Below are 26,353 nucleotides of genomic sequence, written 5' to 3'. Positions count from 1 at the left end.
ACAGAATGGCTTATCTGTAAATATACAGAGAAATCTGTGTAGCTGCTGAGACAGTTTTGAATTGGCTTGGACATCCAGGAGCCAGCAAGGGAAAGATCCAGGTCTTTCCTCTTTGTCTTCTCCTGGTTTCTGTAGAAAAATGAAGCAGCAGAGTTACCACCATGAGTTTCCAGGCCTGCAGCCTCAACAGTCAGGACATGCCTGGCTTCTCACAAGGGAGGTTGTTCTCAAACTTGAGCTGTATTTCCAAGGACAGTTTGGTTTCTAGGCAGCTGAATTTGTGCTGCCTTTCTCTGGCCTCGAGACTCGGATTTTCAAATCCGTTTCCGACGGGGAAGTGAGAAGAAAAATGTCATCTTTTTGTGAAGCCAACGGGGGCTTTCGAGGCAATTTCAGGGACAAAGGAAGAGGGGACAAGACACCTTAGTTCTCTCACAGAAAAATGCCAACAGTCACTTTGTTCAGAAGATGCAGCCCAAACAGTCCGTGCTGCTCTTCGCTGGTGACCATAGTTAGTGAGCAGCTAAAATAACTGAACCCTCAACAACCTTCTTGATCTTTCTGCTAGAGACAGGGTGAAGGCAAACACTCCTGTGCAGCATTTTCAGCTGGGTGATTGTGCTGGTTTTTCCTCCAGGCCCCGAGACAGAAGAGGTTGGGAGCAGCATGTCCACGCTGGAGCGCTCGCTTGCTGCCCGCAGAGCCACCCGTGCCAAGCTCATGATCCCCATGGAGACACAACCCAACAACCCTCGTGAGTAGCAGAACCTTCCCCCCTCCCCTCCTTCTGCACCCCACAAGCCCTGCTCGCCCATCTGAGGCCCTCAAACCACCTCTCAAATCTGACCCAGTCACTCCTCACGAAGATCAAGCGCGTTAGCAATTTAATTCCTCCGCCTCAGATGAAGACCTGGAAAGTCAGCAGGGCTTCACAGCACACCAGTGGACCAGCTGGGGAGGCAATTCAGACACGAGGCCTCTGCTGGACTCAGCTCAGGCTCAGCCTTAAAAGGTCCTTGATTCTGTTTTTACCAGGTGGACAGTGATGGATCAATCCCTCTGTCTCCTTCTTATAACACTTTAGAAACAGGGGTAGGAGTTCAAGCTGCCAGAGGAGGAGGTTTCCCAACACAGAGATGTAGTATCCTTCTTATTGTTATTTTCATAGAAGCCCAGACTGGTTTGGGTTGGAAGGGACCTTCAAGATCATCTAGTTCCAACCCCCTGCATGGGCAGGGACACCTCCCACCAGCCCAGGTTGCTCCAAGCCCCATCCAACCTGCCCTTCAACACTGCCAGGGCTGGGGCAGCCACAGCTTCCCTGGGCAACCTGGGCCAGGCTCTCCCCACCCTCACAGCCAAGAATTCCCTCCTCATGTCCAACCTAAATCTCCCTTCTTCCAGTTTAATCCATTCCCCTTTGTCCTCTCACCATAAGCCCTTGTCAAAAGCCCCTCCCCAGCTTTCCTGCAGCTCCCCTTCAGCTACCGATTTAATTAGCATCATTAATGTATTATGTTATTAATTTGTATTATCATAATTAGCTGACCATGCCTACCATGTCTCCTACACTTCCTTTTCCCTCTGCCACGCCACCATGTGTGGTTTTGATGCAGAGTAACTCTCTTGTAGAGCCAAATAAATGAGGAGCAAAGATGGTTTTTAGCAGGTGTTAAACTTCAGTGACCGCAGAGCGTTTGTCACTCAACGCATTTCAGAGCTGAAGGGAACCTTTTTCAAAGTACAGGAGAAAGACAGGAAGGCTGGAGAGCATTAGATAGGTCCTGCCATCCTGCAGAACTTCTTTGAAATGTCTGAAATGACCTTATTTCACATCAGAGAAAAGGAAAGGGATGAGTGGGAGCCTGCAGGGTTTTGGCGCTGAGCAGGGTCCCAGTGGAGGATGAAGCTTTGGGTCTTCACCTTTCCTCTGAGCAGCCCTGTGATCAATCTCTTGGCAGCTCAGTGTTTAGCTGGAAGTTCTACCTTTGCCCTCACGAAATGGATCCAGTCAAAAGCCCAGAGGAATGTGTAAATAGTCAGAGTTCAGACCCAACACGGGTGTCCTGCCAGAGATCCGTTTCAGCCCAGCATTTCTTGCCAGCTCTGATGGTTAAACAGAAGTGCCCGTTGGTGGAAGGGCCCATCACAAATGATGTATTAACACAAATCAAATAGAAGGAACTTGCAGCCCAGAAAGCAACTGTGTCCTGGGTTGCATCCCCAGCAGTGTGGCCAGAAGGTCAAGGGAGGGGATTCTCCCCCTTGACTCAGCTCTCGTGAGACCCCAGCTGGAGAACTGTGTCCAGTTCTGGAGCCCCCAGCACAGGAAGGACATGGAGCTCTGGGAGAGAGTCCAGAGGAGGCCACGGAGATGCTGGGAGGGCTGGAGCAGCTCTGCTCTGGAGCCAGGCTGGGAGAGTTGGGCTGTTCAGCCTGGAGAAGAGAAGGCTCCAGGGAGACCTTAGAGCACCTTCCAGGGCCTGAAGGGGCTCCAGGAAAGCTGGGGAGGGGCTTGGGACAAGGGTAGGGAGGGAGAGGACAAGGGGGGATGGATTAAACCTGGAAGAGGGGAGATTTAGGTGAGACTTGAGGAGGAAATTCTTTGGTGTGAGGGTGGTGAGACCCTGGCCCAGGTTGCCCAGAGAAGCTGTGGCTGCCCCATCCCTGGAAGCTCTTGCACCCCAGGGCTGTGTCCTGGGACATGTTCCCATCTTGTAACCACCCTGACCTCCCAATCAGGCAGTTTTCCCTGTTGTTTTCAGTGGGATTCCTGCTGGCTGGAAGGAGGGCAGCACTCCAAGGAAATGGATAGTCTTGGAGTGGTGTAAACAAAACCAGAACCAAATCAGTTGTCATGACAATGGCTCCATAACACTGTTAGTTAAATAAAAGCCAAGTCAACCTTGTCCTACAGCTTATAAAGTGCTCTTAAACATATGTATTTGTTCAGGCAAATGATGCATTTTGAGGAAGGATGTCCTCTTTTGGCCATTTATTTCTATTTTCAACAGCATCAATCCAGTCTGCCAGTGCATGAACATTGTTTACAAATATTTAAATGCAGATCTAGGAAAGTCTTTATTTAGTGCAGGCTGAGCTAGGCTGAATATGTTGGGTTTGTTTGTTTCCCCCGAAGATAAAACTGTGGCTGTGTCAGCTTAGATGCTGTAATTAATTTCTCACCATTTTCCTGATGCTGAAAGAAATTGTCAGCAGTGAGAGATTAAAGAAATCAAAGCAGCAACATCCTAATTCTGAAGTGAAAAAAAACCAAACACAACCCAAACGTACAATTAATTGTTAAATCCCAAATCTGGAAGTACCCACGCTCATCCCAATAATCACTAGTTGCAGTCTTTGAGGATAAATACACTCCATAAAATGCCTTTGCTTGCTGAAGTGGAAGGAGCATAAACCAGGTGAATTTAAGAAGGTTTTAGTGATGCATTGGAGAAGGTTTTAGTGATGAATTTGGAGAAGGTCTTAGGGATGCATTTGGCAGCTCTCATGCTGCTGAGATACAGGCAGGCACAAACAGGCAGGCTGGTGGCTGGAGAGGAGTGTTTCCTGAGGAAAAAAAGAATTGGGCAAGGCTTTGCAGGGTGTCACATTCAGGTATTGTACTTGTCATTCCCCTGCTTGCTCTTTGTCATCTTTACTGGTGGAAGAGGAATCCATCAGTCTGGGGAGAGGTTGCTGCTGTGGTTTATGGGGAGGGGTTTGGGTTGTGGGGTTGTTTTTTTTTCCAGTTTATCCCCCTCCTTAAAAGGGCAGAAAATCACAACAGTTCAGTGTTGTGCAGGGCGATATGACCATTGCTTTGGCAGCCTCTGGGGTGCTTGAATCCCATTCAAGTCCTCCTGCTTTGTCAGGGGGTTGTTCTCAGGCTCTTTCTCCCCACCTGATGAAGTCCATGTGAAATGTGGAGAGGTGTTTAGGGAGCTCCATGATCTAGCCAGGGAATTTCTGCTTTCAGAGTCTTAGTCTATCCATATTAAGTGCAAATTCCATTGCTGACAGGCTGTGACAGAACAGATTTGTTGTCATATCTGCTTGAAATTGCAAAGATATATTGAAAATGGCTCCTGGTACCTTCTCTCCAGTGTCTCTACAATGAATAGCAGTCCTGTCTGATTTCAAAAATGAAAGTGCTTGGGACCTACACCCTAAGCAAGAAATGAAGGGATGGACTTCGAAAAACAAGTTGTTCTTTAATAGGATTCAATAAAGAGTGATATTCTTCACTGCAGCAGCAGTGTTATAAATATTGGCCATAAAAATGCCTTACACAGGCTAAATCAACTGTCTGAATGGTAGAAAATCTCCCCTGAGAAGGGAGTGAATTGAACCTGGGCAGCTCTGAAGCTCAAATCCCCCAGCTTAGCATTTCTTCAGGAGTTTTCTTCCCTCTCCATCACCCCTGGCAGTGGAGCTTTGGCTGGCTGAAAGCCACGGGCTTCAAAACACCCTGGTCCAGCCTCAGCACCCTCCGAGCTGCTCGTGTGACCTTGGGCAGGTGGCCCAAGTCCCCGTGCTGTGTGATGGACCTGGCAGGAGCCCAGAGGAATGGCAACGACCCATCTGGAGGTTTCCAGCATGGTTTAGAGTTCCTGTGGGAAAGGTGCTTGATAAGCCAAAGCTTATCATCAGAGAGCCAAAAAAAACCAAACTCCTGCTTCTTGTTGCACTGGGCAAAACTTGAACAGGAGCTTCCAAGTTCATTCCTAAAAGCTACAGAGGAGTTTGGGGGTTGTAGGGCATTCTTATCACCTGTCCTGTTGAAAAGAAAGGAGATAACTCACAGGAAAGCCTGAGTGTAGTACCCAGTGATCCTGGCTTTCAAATCAAAGTGTTGCACTTCAATTCAGCTCAAGAACTCAACTTAAGTTTCCCTACTTGGAGCTGCTGGTTTGCTGGTACAGCTCACCCCTCTTCCTCACAGCCTTGGACACCCCTGAGTGGGGAATGTGGTGCCCAGACAGCCTTGGGTCAGTGGGTGAACGTTGAGTCCTGTGCCACCGGGGACATCCAAGGGTGTCGGGGACATGGGTGTGAAGCCAGCAGACATGATGGGAGAGCTAGAGGAGCTCACGCTCCTCCAGAGCAGTGCCTGAGGTCAGCAGGATCTCCTAAGGCATCAGAAAGGGCAGCAGGGACCTGAAACAAGACCTTTAGTTGCCAGATCCTTTCCCTCCCGCTTCTTTGCCGAGGGATGCAAAGTCCCCCCAAAAAACAGAGCTGAAGGACTGGGACACAGGCAAAAAGCTATTTAATGTTACTGATAGCAGACTGCACTCAAAGGGGCATAGTTCTGGATGCAGAGGTGGCTTCTGTGGGCAGAGGCACCTTGGCACAGAGCATTTGGGTCCTTGGCTTTGGCAACGGGGCTGTTCCCGGGCCACGGACGCCCAGAGCGGTTTGGGTCGGAAGGGACCACGTGGATCATCCAGTTCCCCTCTGACCCTCTGAGGCCTTTTTTTTTGAATTACGGTTCTCTTCCAGAAGTGCTCATCTAAGCTCTCTCTCCTTCTTCCCTTTTAGCTGTGGTCAGTGCCATCCCAGTGCCAACCCTGGAAAGTGCCCAGTACCCCGGGATCCTGCCGTCGCCCACCTGCGGGTACCCGCACCCGCAGTTCACCCTGCGCCCGGTGCCCTTCCCGACCCTCTCTGTGGACAGGACCTTTGGAGCAGGACGAAGTCAGTACTCTGCTTTTCTTCTCCTCTTTGCTAGAAAAGTGCTTGGAAAGAAGTTGGCTTTATCACTGGGGGGGGTGTAAGTTCTAGGCAATGCAAATGAGAGCCAGGGTAAATCCGGTCCGGTAGCAGCACGGGCTGCCTCTCCTTCTCCAGCAGTTCCAGGTGCAATTCCCAACCCATACTGATTTTTGTACCTCTAATCCAAACCTGTCTTTTCCACAGGGTGGTCAGGCATTTCACTGGGCTTTTAATTCCCTCTGCTTTGTGCCTGAGGGTATTCCCAAAGCCCCACAGGCTTCAGGAGCTCCAGACTCCAGCATCACCCGCGCGCTAAAACCATCCCTGACAGCACTTCCACGACCTCTCCACGCAGTGGCCTCCCAGGCTCAGCTGCCCTCACTGCTAGAAGCAGCTCTTGATCATCTAATTTACTAATCTGGTGTCCACTCTGGCAGGCAAAGAGCTCCATTTCTTTCCTTCCTTTACATCCATTGGAATCCCCTTGGCCCGTTTCCCATCGTTTGTCTCCTCTCCCCGGGCGAGCTCCGCGTCGCTTCTCTGCAGCAGGAGACCTGTGCTTGGTGTCTTCCCGTGAATATCCTTCACCCCTGGGCTGGGGCAGGTGCACCCAGCCCAGCATCACCTTCACAACTTCCCCACCAGCCTCACCAGCAGCCATCTGCTCTTTGTTCCAGCCTAACGAGCAAGCTCTGGCATATTAATTAGAGGTGGAGGACTCCTCTTTTCTTCTCCTTCTCCCTTGACTGCGTATCAAGTCAGAATTATTGACAGATTAATGCCAAGCTGTTACTCAGCTTTTCTTCCCAGCACAGTGAATCTGTGCTGCTGGTCCATGGGGGTTTCACTGGGAAGTGCCTGATTTTTTCCTCCTGTTTCAGTCAGTTCACACAGGCCTTGAGGACCGATTCTCAAAATCCAGTGGTGGGATCGGAGGTAAAAGGTGGCTTTGGGTGTCCTAGTCATCACCTCAATGCCATCCCCCCCTCTCTTTTGGTGTGGTTGCTGAGGTCCTTTCGAAGCTGGATGAGAAATTCCTCAGGAGGGCCTTGCTGGCATCATCAGGCTTTGATTTGCTGCTTCAGTCCACACCAAACCCACCACCACTGGGACGCACCAAAACCAAGCAGATTCAGTTTCTTGCTTGGCTTAGATTAGATGGTGGGAAAAAGGATGGAATGAATTCCCCATCATGGAGGTGGAAGGGAAAAAAATGTAAAGACTCAATCATTAGTTCAGCTGTTTCCATGTCAACTTAGCATCTTCAGTCCAAAGTCCAGCTGTGAAAGATGTTTTCCTGCTGGGGGACAGACCTGTCTGGAGATGATGTGCAACTCCTGGCAAAAGGCTTGTTGCCTTTAGGTCACAGAATCATGGAATCATTTGGGTTGGAAAAGACCTTTAGGATCATCCAGTCCAGCCATTCCCCCAGCCCTGCCCAGGCCACCCCTGCCCCATGTCCCTCAGCACCACATCTACACGGCTTGGAAACCCCTCCAGGGATGGGGACTCCAGCCCTGCCCTGGGCAGCCTGGGCCAGGGCCTGACAACCCTTGCCAGCAAGAAATGCTGCCCAAGATCCCATCTCAGCCTCCCCTGGCACCACTGCAGCCCATCTCCTCTTGTCCCATCCCTTGTTCCTGGGGAGCAGAGCCCGACCCCCCTGGCTCCAACCTCCTCTCAGGCAGCTGCAGAGCCAGCAGGTCTCCCCTCAGCCTCCTTTGCTCCAGGCTGGACACCCCCAGCTCCCTCAGCTGCTCCTCCTCACACTTGTGCTCCAGCCCCTTCCCCAGCTCCCTTGCCCTTCTCTGGACACGCTCCAGCCCCTCCATCTCCTTCTTGTCCTGAGGGGCCCAGACCTGACCCCAGGATTCCAGGTGGAACAGAAGATTGCAAATACACCAAAAGTTTCCTGCAAGCAGCTTGTGTACCAAACAGCTTGAATTATTCAGAAGACATGATGGGCCTTGAAAAATCTCAAGCAGTGAAGATAATTTAGGTAATTTCCCATTGAATAATTCAAAAGCAATGGCCATGGCCTTGTTTGGAGGATGGTTATTTCAGATGAATGAGGTCTGGGTAATCAGGACTCTGTGGTTTTTTTGAAAACCATCTCAGCCTGGTCCAAGCTGACAACCTGCTCCAGCCATTGTGCTCTCTGGAGAAGGCTCTTGACTTCCCAAGCTCCCAGATCACACCCAACACCTCCAAACGGGATGTTCTCTTTGCTTGCTGTGCCTACATTTTCAGCGCCGTGGGCAGTGAAGTGAAAAAAACCACAATGATGTGGAAAAAGCTTTTGGTTGTTTTTGTTGGTTTGTTTTTCCTAGTGATGCTTGGCACTCCCAACCAGCCAAGGTGGGTCACCAGGGCTGCGTGCTGGCAACAGTGTTCATTCCTCTGCAGTCCCAGGGAGGCATCAAGGGATATAAAAGTGTGTTTCTCAGCCCTGGGGCTGTGGCTGCTGATGCTGCTGCTGGGTGTGGGCCCATCTGGAAGAGCCATGGATCATAAAAGCAGGAGGTTGGTTTGGGGCTCACCTCCCACTGCCTCACCCACCACTTTGCTGCAGCAGAGAACGGGGATGGATCAAGGAAATTAAAGCTTGGAGTGTATTCATTTTTGGGGGGCTGTTTTCTTCATATGATCACGCTTTTGAGAGCAACTGGCAGCTCAGGAGCCTCCAGAGACACCACATAAAGCTTTTTGTGTCTGTGTCTCTTATCCCTCTGTGAAAAATTCACTTGATGCTTGACCAGCTGCAGCTGTGCCTGGCAAAGAAGCCCCCAGCAATCAGTCCTCTGAGACAGAACCAACCCGTGGTGCTGCATGACTGAGCACCCCATTGATCCAGATGTAGCCACCCCTGAATAAATCATCTTCCCTGCCATGAGCAAGGGTGTTGCTCAGCATCCCACCATGCAGACCTTGCTCCAACACCTTCCCCTGGCTCTGGAGGCTTTTTTCATCGACCCAGAGAGTTGAGGGCTGCAACTTATCTCCAGGACAAGTGTTCTGCTGACCAGGGAGCAAAAGGAGATGGAGAAAAGAATCAGGCTCCAGCCAGAGCTTGAAGAATAACCTGACCTGCATGTTTGATTCCTGCTGATGGCACCACCAGCCATAAAATACAAGTGCTAATTGTTTTTTTCCAGGCAGAAAACATCTCTGAGCCATCATAAAGGGGCTGTTGTCTGGTCAGCCTGTCCTCCTCACCACTTGCCTTCTCCTTCAGAGCTCCATCACACCCACTGCTTACAATTTTCTCAAGACAGGTAGGAGAGGCTGGTGACATGCCTGGTTTGGAATGTCTTACAAGAGGAAGAAAGAGGGGAAGAGGTTGCCCAGAGAGGTGGGAGATGCCCCATCCCTGGAAACATTCCAGGTCAGGTTGGATGGGGCTCTGAGCAACCTGATCTAGGTGCAGATGTCCCTGCTGGCTGCAGGGGGGTTGGACTAGGTGATCTTGAAAGGTCTTTTCCAACCCGAACATTCACTGAGTCTCTAAGGAAGACCTACTGGAGATGCTGGGCCATCATGGTCTCCAGCAGGGAAAGAAGAGCTGGAGGAAACCATCTACCCCTTGGGAGGTACTGTCCCCATCCTGCCCCATCCCCACACTGGTCAGCAGAAACGGGTGATGTCCTGGTCCCATCCTGGTCACACTTTTGCAGGAGACAGGGAGCTCTTCTTGAGGCTCACCCTGAAGCCTGCAAGGTGCCTCACAGCACCCATCTCAGAGGGAGCCATCCACCCAGGCGTTGCCTTCCTGTTCACAAAAGGTGTTTGTGGGGTTTTAAAAACATATCTGAGCTTCTGGTGTGAAGGAGAAAGGTTGACAATTGTGTAAGCCTCAACCATAAACCCACAATGAGACAAACAGCTTGGGGTGGGCGTTGAAAAATATGATGGGATGGAGAGAATCCGTGAAATAATTCCTGAGCACCTTTCCTCTGGGAGCTGTGCTTCATGTTCCCACGAGGCAGGTTTAGATGAGCCATTTCCTTTCAAGTATTTCTCCAAAGAATTCCTTGGGATGTACCTAACGTGGCATGAGAGCAGTAACCTGACCAGAACTGCACCCAAACCACTGTTGCTTCTGCTGCCATAGACATCCAGAGATCCCAGCATGAATGAGGCCCTGGTTTGGTAGGACAGCATCTTGGCCACGTGATATTTCTAAGCTAGAAAACTCCAGAAACACACAGAAAGATGTGGAGTGAAGTCCAGTCCCTTTGAAGTCCCCATCTACCATCACACACTTGGTGGTGTTCCCACCTTTTGTCTTCAGTCCCTATTGATTTGTCATCAGCCCAGGGCCTGCCAGAGCCCATAACTACAAATCCAAGTGGGAATATTTCCAGTGTTGCTCCTGAAGAGAAGACACACCCTGTAAAAATATGCCCAGAGACCTAAATTCATTCAATTGGTTTGTTAACAGTCTCCATGTTCCTCCCATGTGACATGAAGGCAAGGAGGGCTTTACCCAAGGCTTCTCCAAAGCAACGAGGGACCCTCACTGGTTTTACTGGGCTGTAGAGAAGACCTTGAGTGGTTGATTTACTCTGGCAAAATGTTGTGCTAAGTTCAAGGTCACAACTGGAATGCAGCGTGGTCTTTATGAGCTGCTTCATCTGAAAGGTCAGCTGGGAGCCTGCTTTCTGCAAGCAGCACGAGGTCATAACTGGAGCAGAAGCAACCATCAGAATTCTTGGGCAGTCCTGCTGGGGGGAGGGAAGGCAGGTATCTGCCAGGGGGTTGATGCAGGGGATGGAGGCAGCAGAAGGTTGGTGCTCATCTTCAGCCAGCCTTCAAATTAACAATCCAGCCCCTCTTCCTGCAGGGGCTTATGTGGGTTGCAAATTGAGGGTTAGGTGAAGAGTCTTCTGGAGCATGAAGCACCTTCATGAGGCCACTTGCCTTCAATGTTTCAAGTCCAGCTCCAGCTTCTAATTTTAGTGGAGTCATCACACCTTTCTCTTCAGCAACAGCTGGAGGAGAACCTGCCATCTTTTATGTGAAGACAGGTATCCAGCTCTCCAGGTTTTACAACTGAACCTAGAAACCAAACCATACCCACATGCTCACCAGGAGTTTCATACAAAGGCCTTTAATGCAGAGATGGTTCTGCTGGTAAAGCTTGGTTATCTGAGAGCACCACTGCAGGAGACACCAAGAAGGTTTTGGATGGTGAGTAACACTGTCTGGTTTACTTGTTTCTCCAAGCAGGTGAAGAGCAGCCCAAAAGAACTGTCCTTAAGGACACCAAGAGAAGCAATGGGCTCCATAGGAAGTTGAGATTTGACCAACAAGTTGAAAGACTAAGAGCCTAGAGAAAAGGCTTTATTTGTACTTCAAGCAAAGGTCTCAACAAGGTTTTGCTCCAGGAAGCATCATAACCTCAGATGTGGACCTCTGTGAGACTCACCCACTACTGGGTGTCTTCTTTTGACCAGGACAGGTGAAGGGAGAGAAGATCCCAATGCCCATGGTAGCCTAGAGCAGCCAGAGGCTCTGACACCTTCTGGAAGGTGTGGGCAGTGAGTAAGGGTGGGAGGAGAAACCATCATTCCTGCTCTCCCCTGTTCCAAACAACCTCAGCATCTCTGGTCTCCTCACAGAGACTTAGTCCTCAGAGAAGAAGAGAGAGGGTCTGCTGGGCAAGGAAGGAACTGGAAGAGCAGACCCAGGGTAATGACATGCTGATGCAAAGAGCCTTGAAGGTGAAGACAAGGCAGATGAGCCACAGAGGAGCAAACTTATGCCAACTGTAGATGGTTTTGACCTGGGTCTGATCCTGTGGTTGGGCTCCTCTCTGCAGCCTTGGGCATGGTTGGGGAACTCCTCCTTTCCTTTTCTTTCAGCATTGTTTTGCTTCTCAGTAGGTTGTCATTCCTTCTCTACTTGGACATGGATTGTTACCAACTGCCTGGAGATTTTGCCTGTGTAATTGCATGTTCTTTGCCCAACGAGCTCTGGTTGCTGCAGCAGGCTCTGAAAGCAACCAGATCCTCTGGAGCACTCTGGGTCCCAGTAGAAGAACTAATCCCAGGAGCTATGGCTCAGGAAGGTTTTCTTCAGGAAGAGGTTGAGCTTTTCCTCGGTGTCTGGTTCCTGCATGATTAACTGTTGTGCTCTGAGCCATCCTGGCTGGCACAGAGAGTGTGGAGACACTGGACAAGCCCGACACGCTCGGATTAGACAAGTTCTTGTTGTGAACAGGCTCTTCAGTAACTGGTTTGCTCCCTTCCACTGCTCTGCTCGCAAATAATGTCACTCACACCAAGAGGAGAACATCCTCCAGTGCTGCAGGAGCTGGGAGAGGGGCCAGGAGAAGCCACGTGCCCAAGCTCTGGGGAAACCTCCACAGCACTTGTGGTGCAGGAGCTGGAACAGGAGCTGAGAGGTGGTGTTTCCAAGAGGACAGCAGTGGCAGGCTCTTCCCTGGGGCCCAGGGGAATGAACTTGTTGCTGCCACCCCCAGAGCACCACAGCAGAGTCCCACGGATCAGTCCTCCTTGTAATTAACTCTTAACTAGTTCTGCTTGTCCTGGTAGGCTCAGTGGTCAGGAGGAGATTTCAGAGATTTTAAAGACTTGGAAGATGGGTGTTGATTCCAGTTACAGTTCTCTTACAGGAACAAAATAACCTCTTTCCTTTGGAAATCCTTAGCATTGTCAGGTTGCTGCCCAGGCCTGTGGGCTGGAGTCCCCATCCCTGGAGGGGTTTCCAAGCCCTGGAGATGTGGTGCTGAGGGACATGGGGCAGTGGTGGCCTTGGCAGGGCTGGGGGAAGGGTTGGACCTGATGATCTTAGAGGCCTTTTCCAACCAGAACAATTCCATGATTCTATTATTCTGTCTTTGATTGTTTCCTTAAACTTCTGGGAGTCTGAATAATGTGGTACATCATTCAGAACGTGTCCTCCTGGGAACAGCAGCACTGAGTTTCTCTTCATGACCAAAGAGTCAGTGTTAGGTGTGAAGAGCAGCGCCCTAACTCTGGGTCTATCTATCCTGGAAACTCCTGTGCAACCATAATAATATTGCAATTTATAGTTTGGGTCCAACTCAGCTTCCTGGAGGGCTGTAGAAATTAAGGGGCTTTTCTCTTTGTCTCAGCTTTGTTTTCCTTAATACTAATTTTGCTTCTCTCTTCTGGCACGGGAAGTCCATGACAGAAGTTGAGACTGAAGGTGCCTTTAAGGAGCACCACGGCCAGAGGGAAGCTGACTTTGGTGTGAGATGGTTGCTGTGGAACTTCTAAATCTCAGAAGAGTGGACTCTGAATATAAAGCTAATAAACCAGCAGCCAACTGCTTGGGCACACTAGGTGTGACAGCTGTCTCATGGGAAGCCAACGTTGGTGATGGGTTATGTGGAGATGAATGAAGCCCTTTCTTTGTCCCCAGCTTTTCTCCACTAGGACTGGAGCAGCACCATGAGGAGTTGCCACCTTCACAGTTTCTTCCAGCCTCCACGCGATGTCTCCATGTGCTGGTTGATCGTTCACATTTCCAAGCAGGCAGAGAGAAGGGGATAAAAACCTCGTGCTTGGGTCTTGGTTTGTTGTGTTGTTGGGTTGTTTGTTTGTTTAGGAGAAAATGGTTTAGGGTTCCAACGGTGCTGAGGAACATCTGGGGGCTGGATGGATCTGCCAACAAGCGTTTGCAGGTTTCCTGCAGCTCCTCGGTGGGAGCAACTGACCCGAAAAGTAGGAGACGGGGCATAAAGCAACCGAACCGAAACGCATCAGCTGGTGGTTCTCTAGGGCTGACTCTCTCTTTCTTCTTCTGGGCTCTTCTCTTGCAGCTGCCACGGAAGGGCCAACAGCCCAGCAGCCCTCCCTGCTGCCCCCGGCCCAGCCCGAGCACCCCGGCAGCGAGGACGCCCCCAGCAGGACCATCCCCACCGCCTGCGTCCGCCCCACCCACCCTCTCCGCAGCTTTGCCAACCCCCTGCTACCTCCACCCATGAGTGCAATAGAACCCAAAGTCCCTTACACGCCACTTCTGTCTCAAACAGGTGAGAGGGACCTGGGGGTTGGGGGAGGGGGAGATGCTGGTTCTGCTCCTTGAGCCACTTGCGGTTCCGTTCGTGAGCAAAGAGAGGGCAAGGAGGTTCCAGAGGCAACTGCAGGTCTCTTCTGGCAAGGAACAAGGGATGGGACAAGAGGAGATGGGCTCCAGTGGTGCCAGGGGAGGCTGAGATGGGATCTTGGGCAGCATTTCTTGCTGGCAAGGGTTGTCAGGCCCTGGCCCAGGCTGCCCAGGGCAGGGCTGGAGTCCCCATCCCTGGAGGGGTTTCCAAGCCGTGTAGATGTGGTGCTGAGGGACATGGGGCAGGGGTGGCCTGGGCAGGGCTGGGGGAACGGCTGGACTGGATGATCCTAAAGGTCTTTTCCAACCAAAACCATTCTATGCTTCTATGACAAGATTGTCCCATACCTTGAAGAACTAGATCTGCAAGTGGAAATCCATCTTGCAGCGTGGCAAGTGGGTCTGTTCAGTTTGATTCTAATAATCCAGCATTTCATTCTCACAATCTGGGATAAAAAAGCCAGGCCAGGGTGACAGCTTAACATCAGTATTAATGAATAAGGGATAAGAATGAGTGAAGTGAGATGCAAAATGAACCACTTGCTCTTGTTTCCAGTCTCCTGTTAGGCTACAGGAACTCGACCTGGTGCCAAACACTTGACTTGTGGTTCAAGGCTTCCCTTTTTGATAGTGAAAGGACCATTTCTGCACTGGACAAGAACTCACTGCAACCCACTGCAGTGTGAAATGTCCTTAAAATTAAATAAGGAGTGTGCAAGCAGCAGAGAGTAAATATATTGTTTACAAAAAAAAGAACAGTGAATGGATCTGGGGGGTAGTTTGGGGGTTAGATCAAATCATAGAATCCTAGAATGGTTTGGGTTGGAAGGGACCTTCAAGATCATGTAGTTCCAACCCCCTTGCATGGGCAGGGACACCTCCCACCAGCCCAGGCTGCTCCAAGCCCCATCCAACCTGCCCTTCAACACTGCCAGGGATGGGGCAGCCACAGCTTCCCTGGGCAACCTGGGCCAGGGTCTCCCCATCCTCACAGCCCAGAATTTCCTCTTAATGTCTAATCTAACTCTCCCCCCCTTCAGTTTTAACCCATCACCCCTTGTCCTCTCCCTCCCTGCCCTTGTCTAAAGGTGGCCAGAAAGGGTTGCAGTCAGTATTGGTTGGTGGGCAGCATGGCAGCCCAGGGCAGAGGAAGCTACTGCCTTTGTAACACTAGCAGAGCTGTTCAGGAGGGAAAAACCAGTGGGGTTGCAGGCTGGTATCTCCTCTTAACTGTTGGCCCTACACCTTTAGCTTGGACCATCTCCAGTTTGGCTCCGACAGCCTCTGAGATTTCAGCTTCACTCTTTTTGCTGTGCTGCTTTGCTGCCAGGCAGCCTATGTGAGGGCCATGTTTGCAACAAGCAAGCTCCCAACTCCCCCCTGCACTTTTCCTGGAAGCACCTGCTATCCATCAGCAAGCAATCCAGTTTCTGACAGCAGGCAGAAGGAGATAAATCCTTCTGTGCTGGAGAACTGCTTTTTGCCAAACAGTGCAGCTGAATTCTTTGTTAGATCCAGTCGGGTCTATTCATCTTTATGGAGTGCTGCATTTTGCTGTGTGAGGATCCAGTTCTGCTTGGCTTACTCTGGTGAGCAAGCCTGGTTACTTCAACAGGACTATTTGCTCTGTCAGTCAAGCAGAGTCCACATTTTAACCATTCTAATTCAGGGGGGGGGGAGGTAACGACAGAGGAGCTTGGGGCATGGAACTAAATCTTCATAAACTCTCCTGTCATCCTGGAAAATGAAGCTGCCCCTTCTTCAGGCCAGAAATCTCAGGTGAGCAGGTGCAACGTTGCCTACACACAACCTGTGGGGCTGAGTTGCTGGGTAAAAGCAAGCAGTGAAAGTCTCTGGCAGTGGTCTGCCACTGAGCAGTGGAAGTAAAGACATGGAGATCTGTCTTTTCTGGCCTCAGAGGTGAGCAGATGTTGCTGGGCTGTAGGTGACATTCCAGCTGTTGTGTTCACTGTTTTCCTGCAGCCACGACTTTTCCTTTGTATAATTGTGTAGAGCTTCATTTTTTTCTCTCCTCCCAGCCACTCGCTGGTGCTGAGGGTTGTGTCTTGCTCTCTCCCTTGCTCCTCTCAACACAGTTGTCCTCAGAGCTGTGAGCCAGGCAGATGTTGTCTCCATCACCAGTTCCTTGTAGGAGCGTTTCCTCAGTAATTCACTTCTCCTGGTGCCTCAGGGCAGTGGGGGGAGCAGAACTGCTCCTGGTTCTGCAGATGATCCCTCCGAAGGAGATCCCTCTTCCAGTAGCCCCTCCTGAATCCCACTCCTCCACAACCCAGATCTCTCTTGTTTGCACTTCAAATGGGAGCAGAGAGAGAAAACCTTGGGAAGGAGATGTCAAGAAGCAGGGCTTCATTGCCCCAGCAGTTCTGGGAGTCTGATACTACCCCTGAGCGTGGCACCTCAGCCATGGTTAGATACCCACACGAGGGACATTTTGAAGCCAGCTGGGACTTCCCCAAGCTTGTGATGTATTTATCTAGTTGAACAAACCTCCTGGAGAAGGGGACTGCTGGGTCCCTGCACAGACACTCGACCCTGGTCCCCGCTGACAGAGCAAAGTTGGCCAAGCTCTCTGCAGGCCTGAGAGAATCCCCTTCTGGATCATGTCCACTGATTACACCCCACTCAGGGACATCTCAGGTTTAAAAGGCTCTTAGCAAATTCCCACGTTGGAATAAAAGCCACTTTCCTTCACCTGATGGACAGAATTAATTCATTTTTCATTATTTTAATCTCAAGACATTTTTACTTGTCCTTTGTACTAAAGCAACAGGGCATTGAGTAATGGACTCTTCATCACTTGAAGCAATCAACCTCCTTTTGGCTTTGCTGGCCCCTTTTTAATTGCATGTCACTCAGATGTCTTATCCCTTCAGACACCACGTAACTAATGCTCTGGAGCCAGGCTGGGAGGGTTGGGGTGTTCAGCCTGGAGAAGAGAAGGCTCCAGGGAGACCTTAGAGCAGCTTCCAGTGCCTGAAGGGGCTCCAGGAAAGCTGGGGAGGGGCTTGGGACAAGGGCAGGGAGGGATGGGATGAGGGGGGATGGATTAAAACTGGAAGAGGGAAGATTTAGGTGAGACATGAGGAGGGAATTCTTGGCTGTGAGGGTGGTGAGAGCCTGGCCCAGGTTGCCCAGGGAAGCTGTGGCTGCCCCATCCCTGGCAGTGTTGAAGGGCAGGTTGGATGGGGCTTGGAGCAACCTGGGCTGGTGGGAGGTGTCCCTGCCCATGCAGGGGGTTGGATCTAGATGATCTTTGAGGTCCCTTCCAACCCAAACCCTTCCATGATTCTCTGTCTCCTTTTCTAGAGTAGCTGGTATGGAAGTGCCAGGCAGTGGTGTCCTCCAGTCCTCAGCCAGTCCCACCACCATCCCCACAACCAACCACATCCTGAAGCTCCAGATGGGTTTGAATATTTAGATTATAGTCCAGGAGCTGATGTCTAACACTGGTCCTCATACAATATTGATCTCCAAATGAATTTTTTGGATCTTGCCCAGAGAACAGATGAGCACAGGGCTTCTCCTTGGCTTGGATTGACCTGATGCTAAAAGGAGGCATCTCCTCTCTTATTTTATCCCATGTCTCTCTCTCTCTCTCTAGTGGCATTATAATTAGCTGCTCAACTCTCTCATATGGTTCATAAAAAAGACACACAGAGATGATGATTCAGGGGGATTTGGCCACAAGTGTATCAATAAATAATGCAAGGGCTGTGCTCCTGCTCTTGGGTCATAACATCAGCCTCATCCAGGGCTGGATCTGCCACTTGCCTTCTGGTTTTTTTCCCTTTCCCTTTTGCATTTGGAGTCCCCTAAATCTCAGCTCTTCCCCTTGGTGTTTTATTAGGGGGGGTTGCAGCTTTTCCTCACTGCTTTGTGAGGGAGAACTTGAGGTCCCTAATATTTATTCTGAATCACTCCAGGGAATCTCCAGCCCCCCCCCCCCCCCAGCAGCTCCTCTTTGTACATCATCCACCGAGATGGAAGTGATTTGACTTGGTCCCCTTTCAGGTGAAACAGAAAATGTTTGATGGACTGTTGAGCTTATTGCCTTATAGAGCTGATATAAATCCCACAAATGGACAGGACAGAGATACTTTCTTTTTTGTTTTAGCCTCACAAATGGAAATTCTTTTGTCTTGCTGATCAGCTGTACTTGAACTGAACCTGAATGAGAAGGGCATTTCTCTCCTGCAGCAGCACGTGGGAGGTGGTAGAAAATACCTCTGGGTTTTGGATCTTCTGTGAGCTTGTAAAAAAGCTGCATTTTCTCTATTTGCTACTCCACCAAAGGAAGTGTAGGTGGAAATCTGAATTTCTGATCTAGCTGGAACACCAATCTCAGTCTTCCCAGAATCCGTGATAGCCCAGAGCTAAATCCCACTTTATTGTACAGCAAAACTGAGCTGGATTTTCCTTCCCCCTGCCCCAAACTGGCCCTGGAGTGGGACTGTAGGGGAGGGTAGCATTGCAGCTGTTCAGGATTTAGTTCTTTGCAGGTTTGGGGAAAGAAAAACCCATTTGTATTTTCAACATCGAATGGCTTGGAGAGTAGAAGGGAGGAGTGAGATGATGAAAGAAGCCCTGTGTGAAAAGCAGCAGCTGGATATTGCCTGGACATTAAGACAGATCCTGCCACATCCAGGCTGAGCCACACACTATTTTCATTTCCAAATGGGATAAGAAATGAGTTTCATGAAATATTTTATGTGCTCCTTTCCCCCCGTCCCCCCCCCCAAGTATCTATTTTAGGAAAATAACCCCCAAAGCAAGAATGTTTGCAGGGTTAAAACCATGAGCTAATGGGCAAATAAACAAGGGATTAAATCAAGAGGAGGGGGGAAGATTATATTGATATTAAGCAGTGAATCCTGGGCCATCATCATCTCAGATAACAAGGGTTGGGGGCTGCAGGAGAGGCTGAAGTTACAGAGCTCCTTAGAAAAGTGAACGTAGGAAGAATCTAGAAAGATCTTGCAGTTGTGCCAAACCAGGAATACTGGGCAAAACCCCTGGTACACAAGTCTCTTGAACCTTGGCTCTCAGGTGGAATGTTTCGAGATGGATAATCCAAGAACAGAACTTTTGGCTGCAAATTAGGGACATTTTGGAGCCCCGACCTTAGAACCCCCCTGGTGCCAGAGGTAGGTATTTATTGAATTGCTTCCCATATTTTAGAGGGTTTAATCCTCTCTCCTGCCAAGTGGGGAGTTCATTTTTTGAGTGCATTTATTCTGACCCATCAATTAGCTCTAATTAATGAGCTGTACAGATTCTGCAACCTTTTTGGGGGGGAAAGTTGACCAGTCACAATAAAGAAAGCAAACCCAGGGCTAATGTAAAGCACAAATGAAAACCTGTCTCTTCTGATTTTAATTCAGTGATTGCATTTAAACATATTTTGTTAAGAGGGTACAAAAATCTTGCTGGTGTAGGGTTCTCTTTTTTCTTCATTTAATGAGGAGTGCAAATGAGATTCTGGATTTCTCTTCATTATTCTCTCCAGTAAACAAGGTCTGTCAGTTCCCTGGGAAATGGGAATGATTCATCCTTGAACCTTTTATTCTGAAATCATTTGTGCACCAGTAACTCCCAGACTCAAAGGGAAGTGTTTTATTTCATAAGCCTTTACCTGCTCCCACTTCAGTTGGGAAATGTTTGGCTTCTTTTCCTTCCACGTTTCCTTTTATGAAAACAAGATTTCTCCAAACATCTGGGAGATGCTGGGGCACAGAAGTGACATGAAAGAGGCAGTCCTGTTGGAGAAGTCTGTCCCCAGTCCCCTCCAGTTTAGTTCACATGCAGATGGCTTGAAATTGTCTCAGGAAAATCAGCAGGACCTCTGGAAGGTGGGAAGTGAAGTGTGGATTCAGGTGCTTGGCTGGAGAAATGGTTCCCCTGGGGTAGAAATGATCCATTTCAAAACAAGGGAGCAGTCAAATCATTACAAAATATGTATCTGGACCATTCTACTGTGAGCCCACAGGAGGCTTTAAGGATGAGCCTTGTTTCATAAACAGAGAAATGAAACTTCTTCCAGTGCATGGAAAACCTAGGACTCTATGTGACCCCTGAGCAGCTGCAGCTTTTGCCCCAACACTTTTTTACACCCACCCAGTATTTCCAGCAAGTAGATTAAAACCAGAAAGAGCAGCTGAGAAGGCAGAGGCCAAACCTCTGCCACATCTCCACGTGTTTGAGCAGCCCGTGCTGGTTTGGGTGGGAAGTCTCCTTTCCAAACTCACTGCTTCAAAGCCTGTTTTGAAGCTGTAGAAGGTAAAAACGTGTGAGGTAAAACGTGACTCTTGCCTCCTGGCTGGAGCTGTGAGGATACAGAGAGCTGTCAGCACTGCAGTGATTTGGTGGGATTTGGGGAGCTGCAGCTGCTTCCCAACGCTGGAGTCCTTCTCCAGGCAGTGCTGCTCTGGGCTCGGGAGTGGTGCTTGCAGGGTATGTTAATGATCCAGAAGAAAAGAAGGGTAAATCAGGTGGGAACCTAGTGGTGAGGAAGACAAGTAGGTGTTTGCACTTCAGATTCATTACAAGGTGGTGTGTTTTTTGCACAGAAGCTGGTTGGCTTTCTGATCTCGGACCTGGAGTTTTGGCCTGTGGGTGTCCCATGGGGACGGAGACATCTCCCACACTCCTGGTCCCTGCATCCCAGCTCCAGAGCCATGGGCATCCTCCCACAAACTTGTCCTGTGTCTCTTCCCTGGGACACCCCTCCCTCTGTGCACAGGGTATGGCAAATTCTTCCCTGTGAGGGTGGTGAGACCCTGGCCCAGGTTGCCCAGAGAAGCTGTGGCTGCCCCATCCCTGGCAGTGTTGAAGGGCAGGTTGGATGGGGCTTGGAGCAGCCTGGGCTGGTGGGAGGTGTCCCTGCCCATGCAGGGGGGTTGGAACTGGATCATCTTCTAGGTCCCTTCCAACCCATTCCATGATTCTATGATTCTAAGACCCATTTTCCTCTTTCTGGTCCAGTTCTGATGCAGTGACCTGCTTGGCTTCCTGAGGCTGCTGCCCTTTCATACCCCTAATGAGCACAAGCAGCCACTATCATTAGTGTAACACACATTTCCTTAATAGATCAAAAGGCAGAGAACTTGCTGAAAGTCATCGTGGAGGAAATACATCAAAAAAAAAAAAAAAAAAAAGTCATTAATTTGTGATTCATCTTCTTGATTTCAAGCAGAGCCAAGTGAGCAGAATAACAATTGTCCCCAAGCCTCATGGGGGATGGAAACCTGCCCTGGGAGACTCCAAAGGCATCAGAGGGCAGCTGGTCTTCACTGGTGGGGATGGCTGGGGGATCTGACAGTCCCTGGGATGTGGTGCCCCCTGCAAGCACCAACCTGGAGGTGGCATATTTATAGACAGGAGCATGAAACTCGCCTCAGGGCACAAGCAGGCATCAAAGTGGTTTAATGCTGGTGAAGAGCAAGTGGGAAGAATACATGTGGGGGACCTAGGTGGCTGAAAGAAGTGCCAAAGACACTCACAGTTTGGCCTGGGGCGGGTTGTGAGGATGTCTGAGCCCTTCAGGGGGAGCAGGATTATGCTGGCAGCAAGAAAGCTTGAAGTTGCCATCCCCATTTTTGGCCTTGAATCTGTCACGCGTGAGCTGCAGGGTCCCAGTTTGCCTTTGTGAGGCCACTTCCATTTGAAAACCATCCCAGTGCACTTCAAATCACTGTCCTGTGCTCCTCTATCCCAGCTGCCAGCCCTGGTGTCTCCAGCAGAGTCCTGCAGAGGGCCAGGCATCTTCTGCTGAGTGGAGACCAACTGCCCAGGACCAAAGTTTTCTTCTTTGATGTTTTAAATCATGAAAAGGGCTGAGACATTTCAGCTGATGGCCCTTTGACTTCAACAGTTCCCTGCCAGGCAGGGCCCAGGGAGCTCAGGTCTTCTTTATCTTCACAGGCTACCCAGGGTGTAGGTATTTTTCCCAGGAAAATGTAGGTTTCTGGGTGAAAACTGTTGTATGTTACAGAAGAGCACGCTTCATCACCAAGTAATGGTAGCAGAAGGTGGCAAAGCTGCTGGGACTGAGAGTCTTGCAGGAGCAGAACCCATGAAACGTGATGGAGGAGGTTTTAGAGAGTGTTTGTGTTGGTCCTGGTGCCTCCCCAGGGAGGGAAGGGAAGGGACCTCTATGTGTACAGCTGCAGACACAAGCAGCCACGGTAAAACCAGCTGCAACCTGCCTGGAAACCCCCCCCATTTCCCTGGGATTCCACGGCTCCAGCTTCTCAACCTGCCTTCTCGTTCTTCTTCCAGGGCCCAGCCTCCCCAAGGCTCAGGTGAAGACAGCATCCCTGGGCTTGGCAGGAAAGGCCAGGTCACCCCTGCTGCCCGTCTCCGTGCCCACCGCCCCAGAGGCTGCAGAAGAAGGCCACAAGCAGACAGAGGACTCTGCCAACGTAAGAACCTTCTTCCTGAGCCAACTTCCTGGCAGGGCTCCTCACCACCGAGTTCTGTTCTCTAATCCCCAGTTTACACTTTCATTTTTAGCTCCTGGTCTGCCCCTCCTCAGCCAAGGCTGCAGCTGATAGCTCTTAGAATGGGAGTGAAACCATAGCCTGGGGGCCAGCAGCTTGAAGGAGGGGATTGTCCCCTCTGCTCTGCTCTGGTGAGACCCCCCTTTGCAGGGCTGGGGCCAGGCTGGGGTTCCCAACAGAAGAAAGACACAGAGCTATTGGAGTGAGTCCAGAAGAGGGCATGAAGATGATGAGAGGGCTGGAGCAGCTCTGCTCTGGAGACAGGCTGGGAGAGTTGGGGTGTTCAGCCTGGAGAAGAGAAGGCTCCAGGGAGACCTTAGAGCACCTTCCAGGGCCTGAAGGGGCTCCAGGAAAGCTGGAGAGGGACTTGGGACAAGGGCATGAGGGATGGGATGAGGGGGGATGGATTAAAACTGGAAGAGGGAGATTGAGGTGAGACATGAGGAGGAAATTCTTTGGTGTGAGGGTGGTGAGAGCCTGGCCCAGGTTGCCCAGGGAAGCTGTGGCTGCCCCATCCCTGGCAGTGTTGAAGGGCAGGTTGGATGGGGCTTGGAGCAGCCTGGGCTGGTGGGAGGTGTCCCTGCCCATGCAGGGGGGTGGGAACTAGATGGTCTTTAAGCTCCCTTCCAACCCAAACCAGTCTGATTCTATGAGAGGAGGACTCAGAGAAGGGTTCTTAATATGTTCTAGCATGGTCACCTTTAGTTTTCAGCTCACGTGTTGAACCCCAAGAGGCTTTGCCATCCAGCCTGGGTCAGCCCATCCTTGAACATTCCAGATCACAGAATCATGGAATGACAGAATGCTTTGGCTTGGAAGGGACCTTTCAAGACCACCTAGTCCAATGCCCCTGCAGTGGGATATCTTCTCCAGCACCACACAGGAAGGTGCCCTTGGAGGTCCCTGCCACGTGCCATGTCCTAGACTCTCGGGAGGTGGAGGGGGTGGGGGTTGGTCCCTGTCCCACTGCCTGCTTATCTGTCTGTGTGTTGCTTCCCTGGCAGGTTTATGAGCAGGATGACCTGAGTGAACAGATGGCCAGTTTGGAGGGACTAATGAAGCAACTCAACGCTATCACGGGCTCAGCCTTCTAGCAGCTCCTGCTGAAGGGATGGTCATCCCGGAGCACTGCAGCATGCCAGGGTTGCACTCCTACCCCCTGCATACACCACCCCCCCCAGAACCATCCTGTTGCTGGTACCACTCCTTCACTGCAAGGAAGATCCCTGCAACGTCCTCCAGGGAATGATCAAAAGAAGGAAACAGAAAGAACAATAAGAGAAATGTTACAGAACTGTAGATCTGGCATCTCGAGTGATGGAAGCGTGGCAAGGTCACCACTGCCAAGTGGTAGCTGATGCCACCAGATGGCTCATTTTGATCTACTAGTCTTCGTAGAGCTCAAGTTGTCACGACTAACTCATGTTTTACTCCGTAGAGGTTTGTAGCTCTTTGTCTAGCTCTAGTCTTACCTCATGCCAGAATGTTTTTGAACATAGACCAGGCCCTTAATGAGACAGTGTTGTAGGTCACTCGTTGGTTGGTTGGTTGTTGTGTTTTCTTTTTTAAATTCATAATTACTGACTAGAAAAACACCCGTAGCAATTAATGATGCCACCACACCAGAAAAGAAAAACAAAAAAAAAAGTGGAAGTTTCCCCAACAGCACAAAATGACAAGACAAATGACTCATTCCTGTTGTCACCTCCATCGCTCACCTCGCGCGAGCGGTGGGATCAGCTCTCAAACTCAGCCATTCTACCAAGTGTTTGCAAATCCTCCCGTAGCTCATGTTTTGTGTGTGGCAACCAGAGAACCAGGAATGTAGCAAAAAAGGCACAGAAGAAGGTCGGTGTGGGTGGCCTGCTGCCAGCCAGCCAGTGCAGGCTTGCAAACAAGAGGACATGATATGGAAGATCTTCTCCGACACGCCGTCTTGACCTGCTGAAGCTTGGATTGAAGCACGTCTGTTTGTCTGGATGACACTGGGGGAAGAAGGGCCACCACGAGCTGGAGCAAGGAGAAAACCAGAGCTGAAGTTTCCCCACACCTTTCCCATCTGCTGTGCCCCTGCTGTGAAGACCTGTCCACTTCGGATGAGGATGGGCAGAGGATGAGGAGGGCAAAGGGGCAGCAGAAGCTGGTGCAGGACACGAGCCTGGGAGAAGAACCACGAGAAATAACTGATAAATCAACTAGGAGGGCTTTTCCACACCATTTCCACAAGGTTGAGAGCAGCAGTATTCCAGGAGGACACCAAGCAAGGAGCAGCAGGACACCATGAGCCCTCTTCAGGGATCCCCCCTCCTCGCCCGGGTGCTTTGGCTGCACGTCACGGTGTTTATTGACAAGAACAACGGGTTGACTTGCCCAGATTTTGTGTGCCCCAGTTTTAGTGCTACATTTTCAGCTGAGTTCAACATTAATCCCCATTTATGCAGCTGGATCACCAAAAGGCAGCTGATTTGCATATTTATCAGTTAGGAGGCTGCACAACCCAATAGGGGGGGTTCCAGATGAATTATTCCATTCAGCTCTGCCTTTGATTTCAAGCTTGAGTGGGTCATAATTTTAAAAGAGCATGGAAAGGATAGGATCTTTACAACCTAATAGCTCCTTTTATTAGGTGGGTAATTATACGTGAGTCTTGAAATGAAATATTTTGAGTCAAATGGCAAAGCAACAGGAGGAATAATTCCGATTATTTCCCAGGCCCCCGCGCTGCAAAGGAAAGCAGATGTCAAGGGGGAATTCAACCACTTCATTAGGAACTCCAGCCTGTTTGTGAAAATGCTCCTTTAAAAATGCCTTGTTATTCAATTGACTAAGGTCTTATTGAGATGTTCCTCCAGGGTGAGGAAATCTTGTTTGCCTGGGAGATGGAGCGTTCCCGTTCGGCGTGACTGGGAACCAACAACTGCTACGAGAAGCAGAGTCATAGAATCTTGGAATGGTTTGGGTTGGGAGGGACCTTCGAGATCATCTAGATCCAACCCCCCTGTGTGGGCAGGGACACCTCCCACCAGCCCAGGCTGCTCCAAGCCCCATCCAACCTGCCCTTCAACACTGCCAGGGATGGGGCAGCCACAGCTTCCCTGGGCAACCTGGGCCAGGGTCTCACCACCCTCACAGCCAAGAATTTCCTCCTCATGTCTCACCTCAATCTCCCTCTTCCAGTTTTACTCCATCCCCCCTCATCCCATCCCTCCCTGCCCTTGTCCCAAGCCCCTCCCCAGCTTTCCTGGAGCCCCTTCAGGCCCTGGAAGGTGCTCTAAGGTCTCCCTGGAGCCTTCTCTTCTCCAGGCTGAACACCCCAGCTCTCCCAGCCTGTCTCCAGAGCAGAGCTGCTCCAGCCCTCTCAGCATCTCCGGGGCCTCCTCTAGAGCCAAGACTTGCTCCAGGAGCTCCATCTTTCCCAGTGAAAATCCAGCTCAGCTCTTAGACCCTATGAAATCCCTATGTCCATTTTAACTCAAAGAAAGGAAGTTGAATGCAGCTTTTTCATAGCTCCCCATCCATATCTGCAGAGATTGACCTCCTTGAAATTGGAACATAAGGTCAAATCCATCTCTTACTTTTGCTTCATAAAGTACTAACCCAGAACCAAGAGTGTAACAATCCCAAATTGCCTGAAATAAGCCACAAAGTGCTTTGTGAGGTCTTGTTAATTTTGGTTTGGCCACAAGCATCATAGTGTCCAGGTGCCTTGGGCTCCATCTGGTTGGGTTCCAGCATCTCTCTTGGTTTTAACCATTCTGAAAGTCTGAAGTCAAATTGATCACATTAGTAATAAATTTCTGCTTCCATTTCATCTCAGCAAAACGAAATTACTTCCTCCAAAGAAGGAGTTTTGGGAGAGGTTGTATTTGTTATGATTTTCCTTCAGCTGTGCCCTTCCTCTCCCCTGAGCCCCATTTTTTTGGGGTGTCATTGTCCTCAGATGCCCCAGAGACATTCCCAACCTTCATCTGAGGAGGGTTTTAGCACCATTCCAAGTTATCAAGCAGGCATTTCTTTTG

The 26,353-nt window shown here is 50.2% G+C and overlaps 1 protein-coding gene across 1 annotated transcript in view; it reads left to right on the top strand.

Moving 5' to 3' along the window:
- Positions 1-25,628, top strand: part of DCC (DCC netrin 1 receptor) — a 502,453-nt gene extending 476,825 nt beyond the window's left edge. Inside the window, exons 25-29 of the mRNA XM_051642548.1 lie at positions 638-754; positions 5,545-5,700; positions 13,529-13,741; positions 22,114-22,256; positions 23,339-25,628. Of these exons, the coding sequence (XP_051498508.1) occupies positions 638-754; positions 5,545-5,700; positions 13,529-13,741; positions 22,114-22,256; positions 23,339-23,428 (719 nt within the window). The 3' untranslated portion in view covers positions 23,429-25,628. The remainder of the gene's footprint in view (positions 1-637; positions 755-5,544; positions 5,701-13,528; positions 13,742-22,113; positions 22,257-23,338) is intronic.
- The last annotated feature ends 725 nt before the right edge of the window (positions 25,629-26,353 follow it).

This window comes from Apus apus, chromosome Z, assembly GCF_020740795.1.
Source record: "Apus apus isolate bApuApu2 chromosome Z, bApuApu2.pri.cur, whole genome shotgun sequence".
NCBI lineage: Eukaryota > Metazoa > Chordata > Aves > Apodiformes > Apodidae > Apus > Apus apus.
This window is presented reverse-complemented; position numbering and strand designations above follow the sequence as displayed.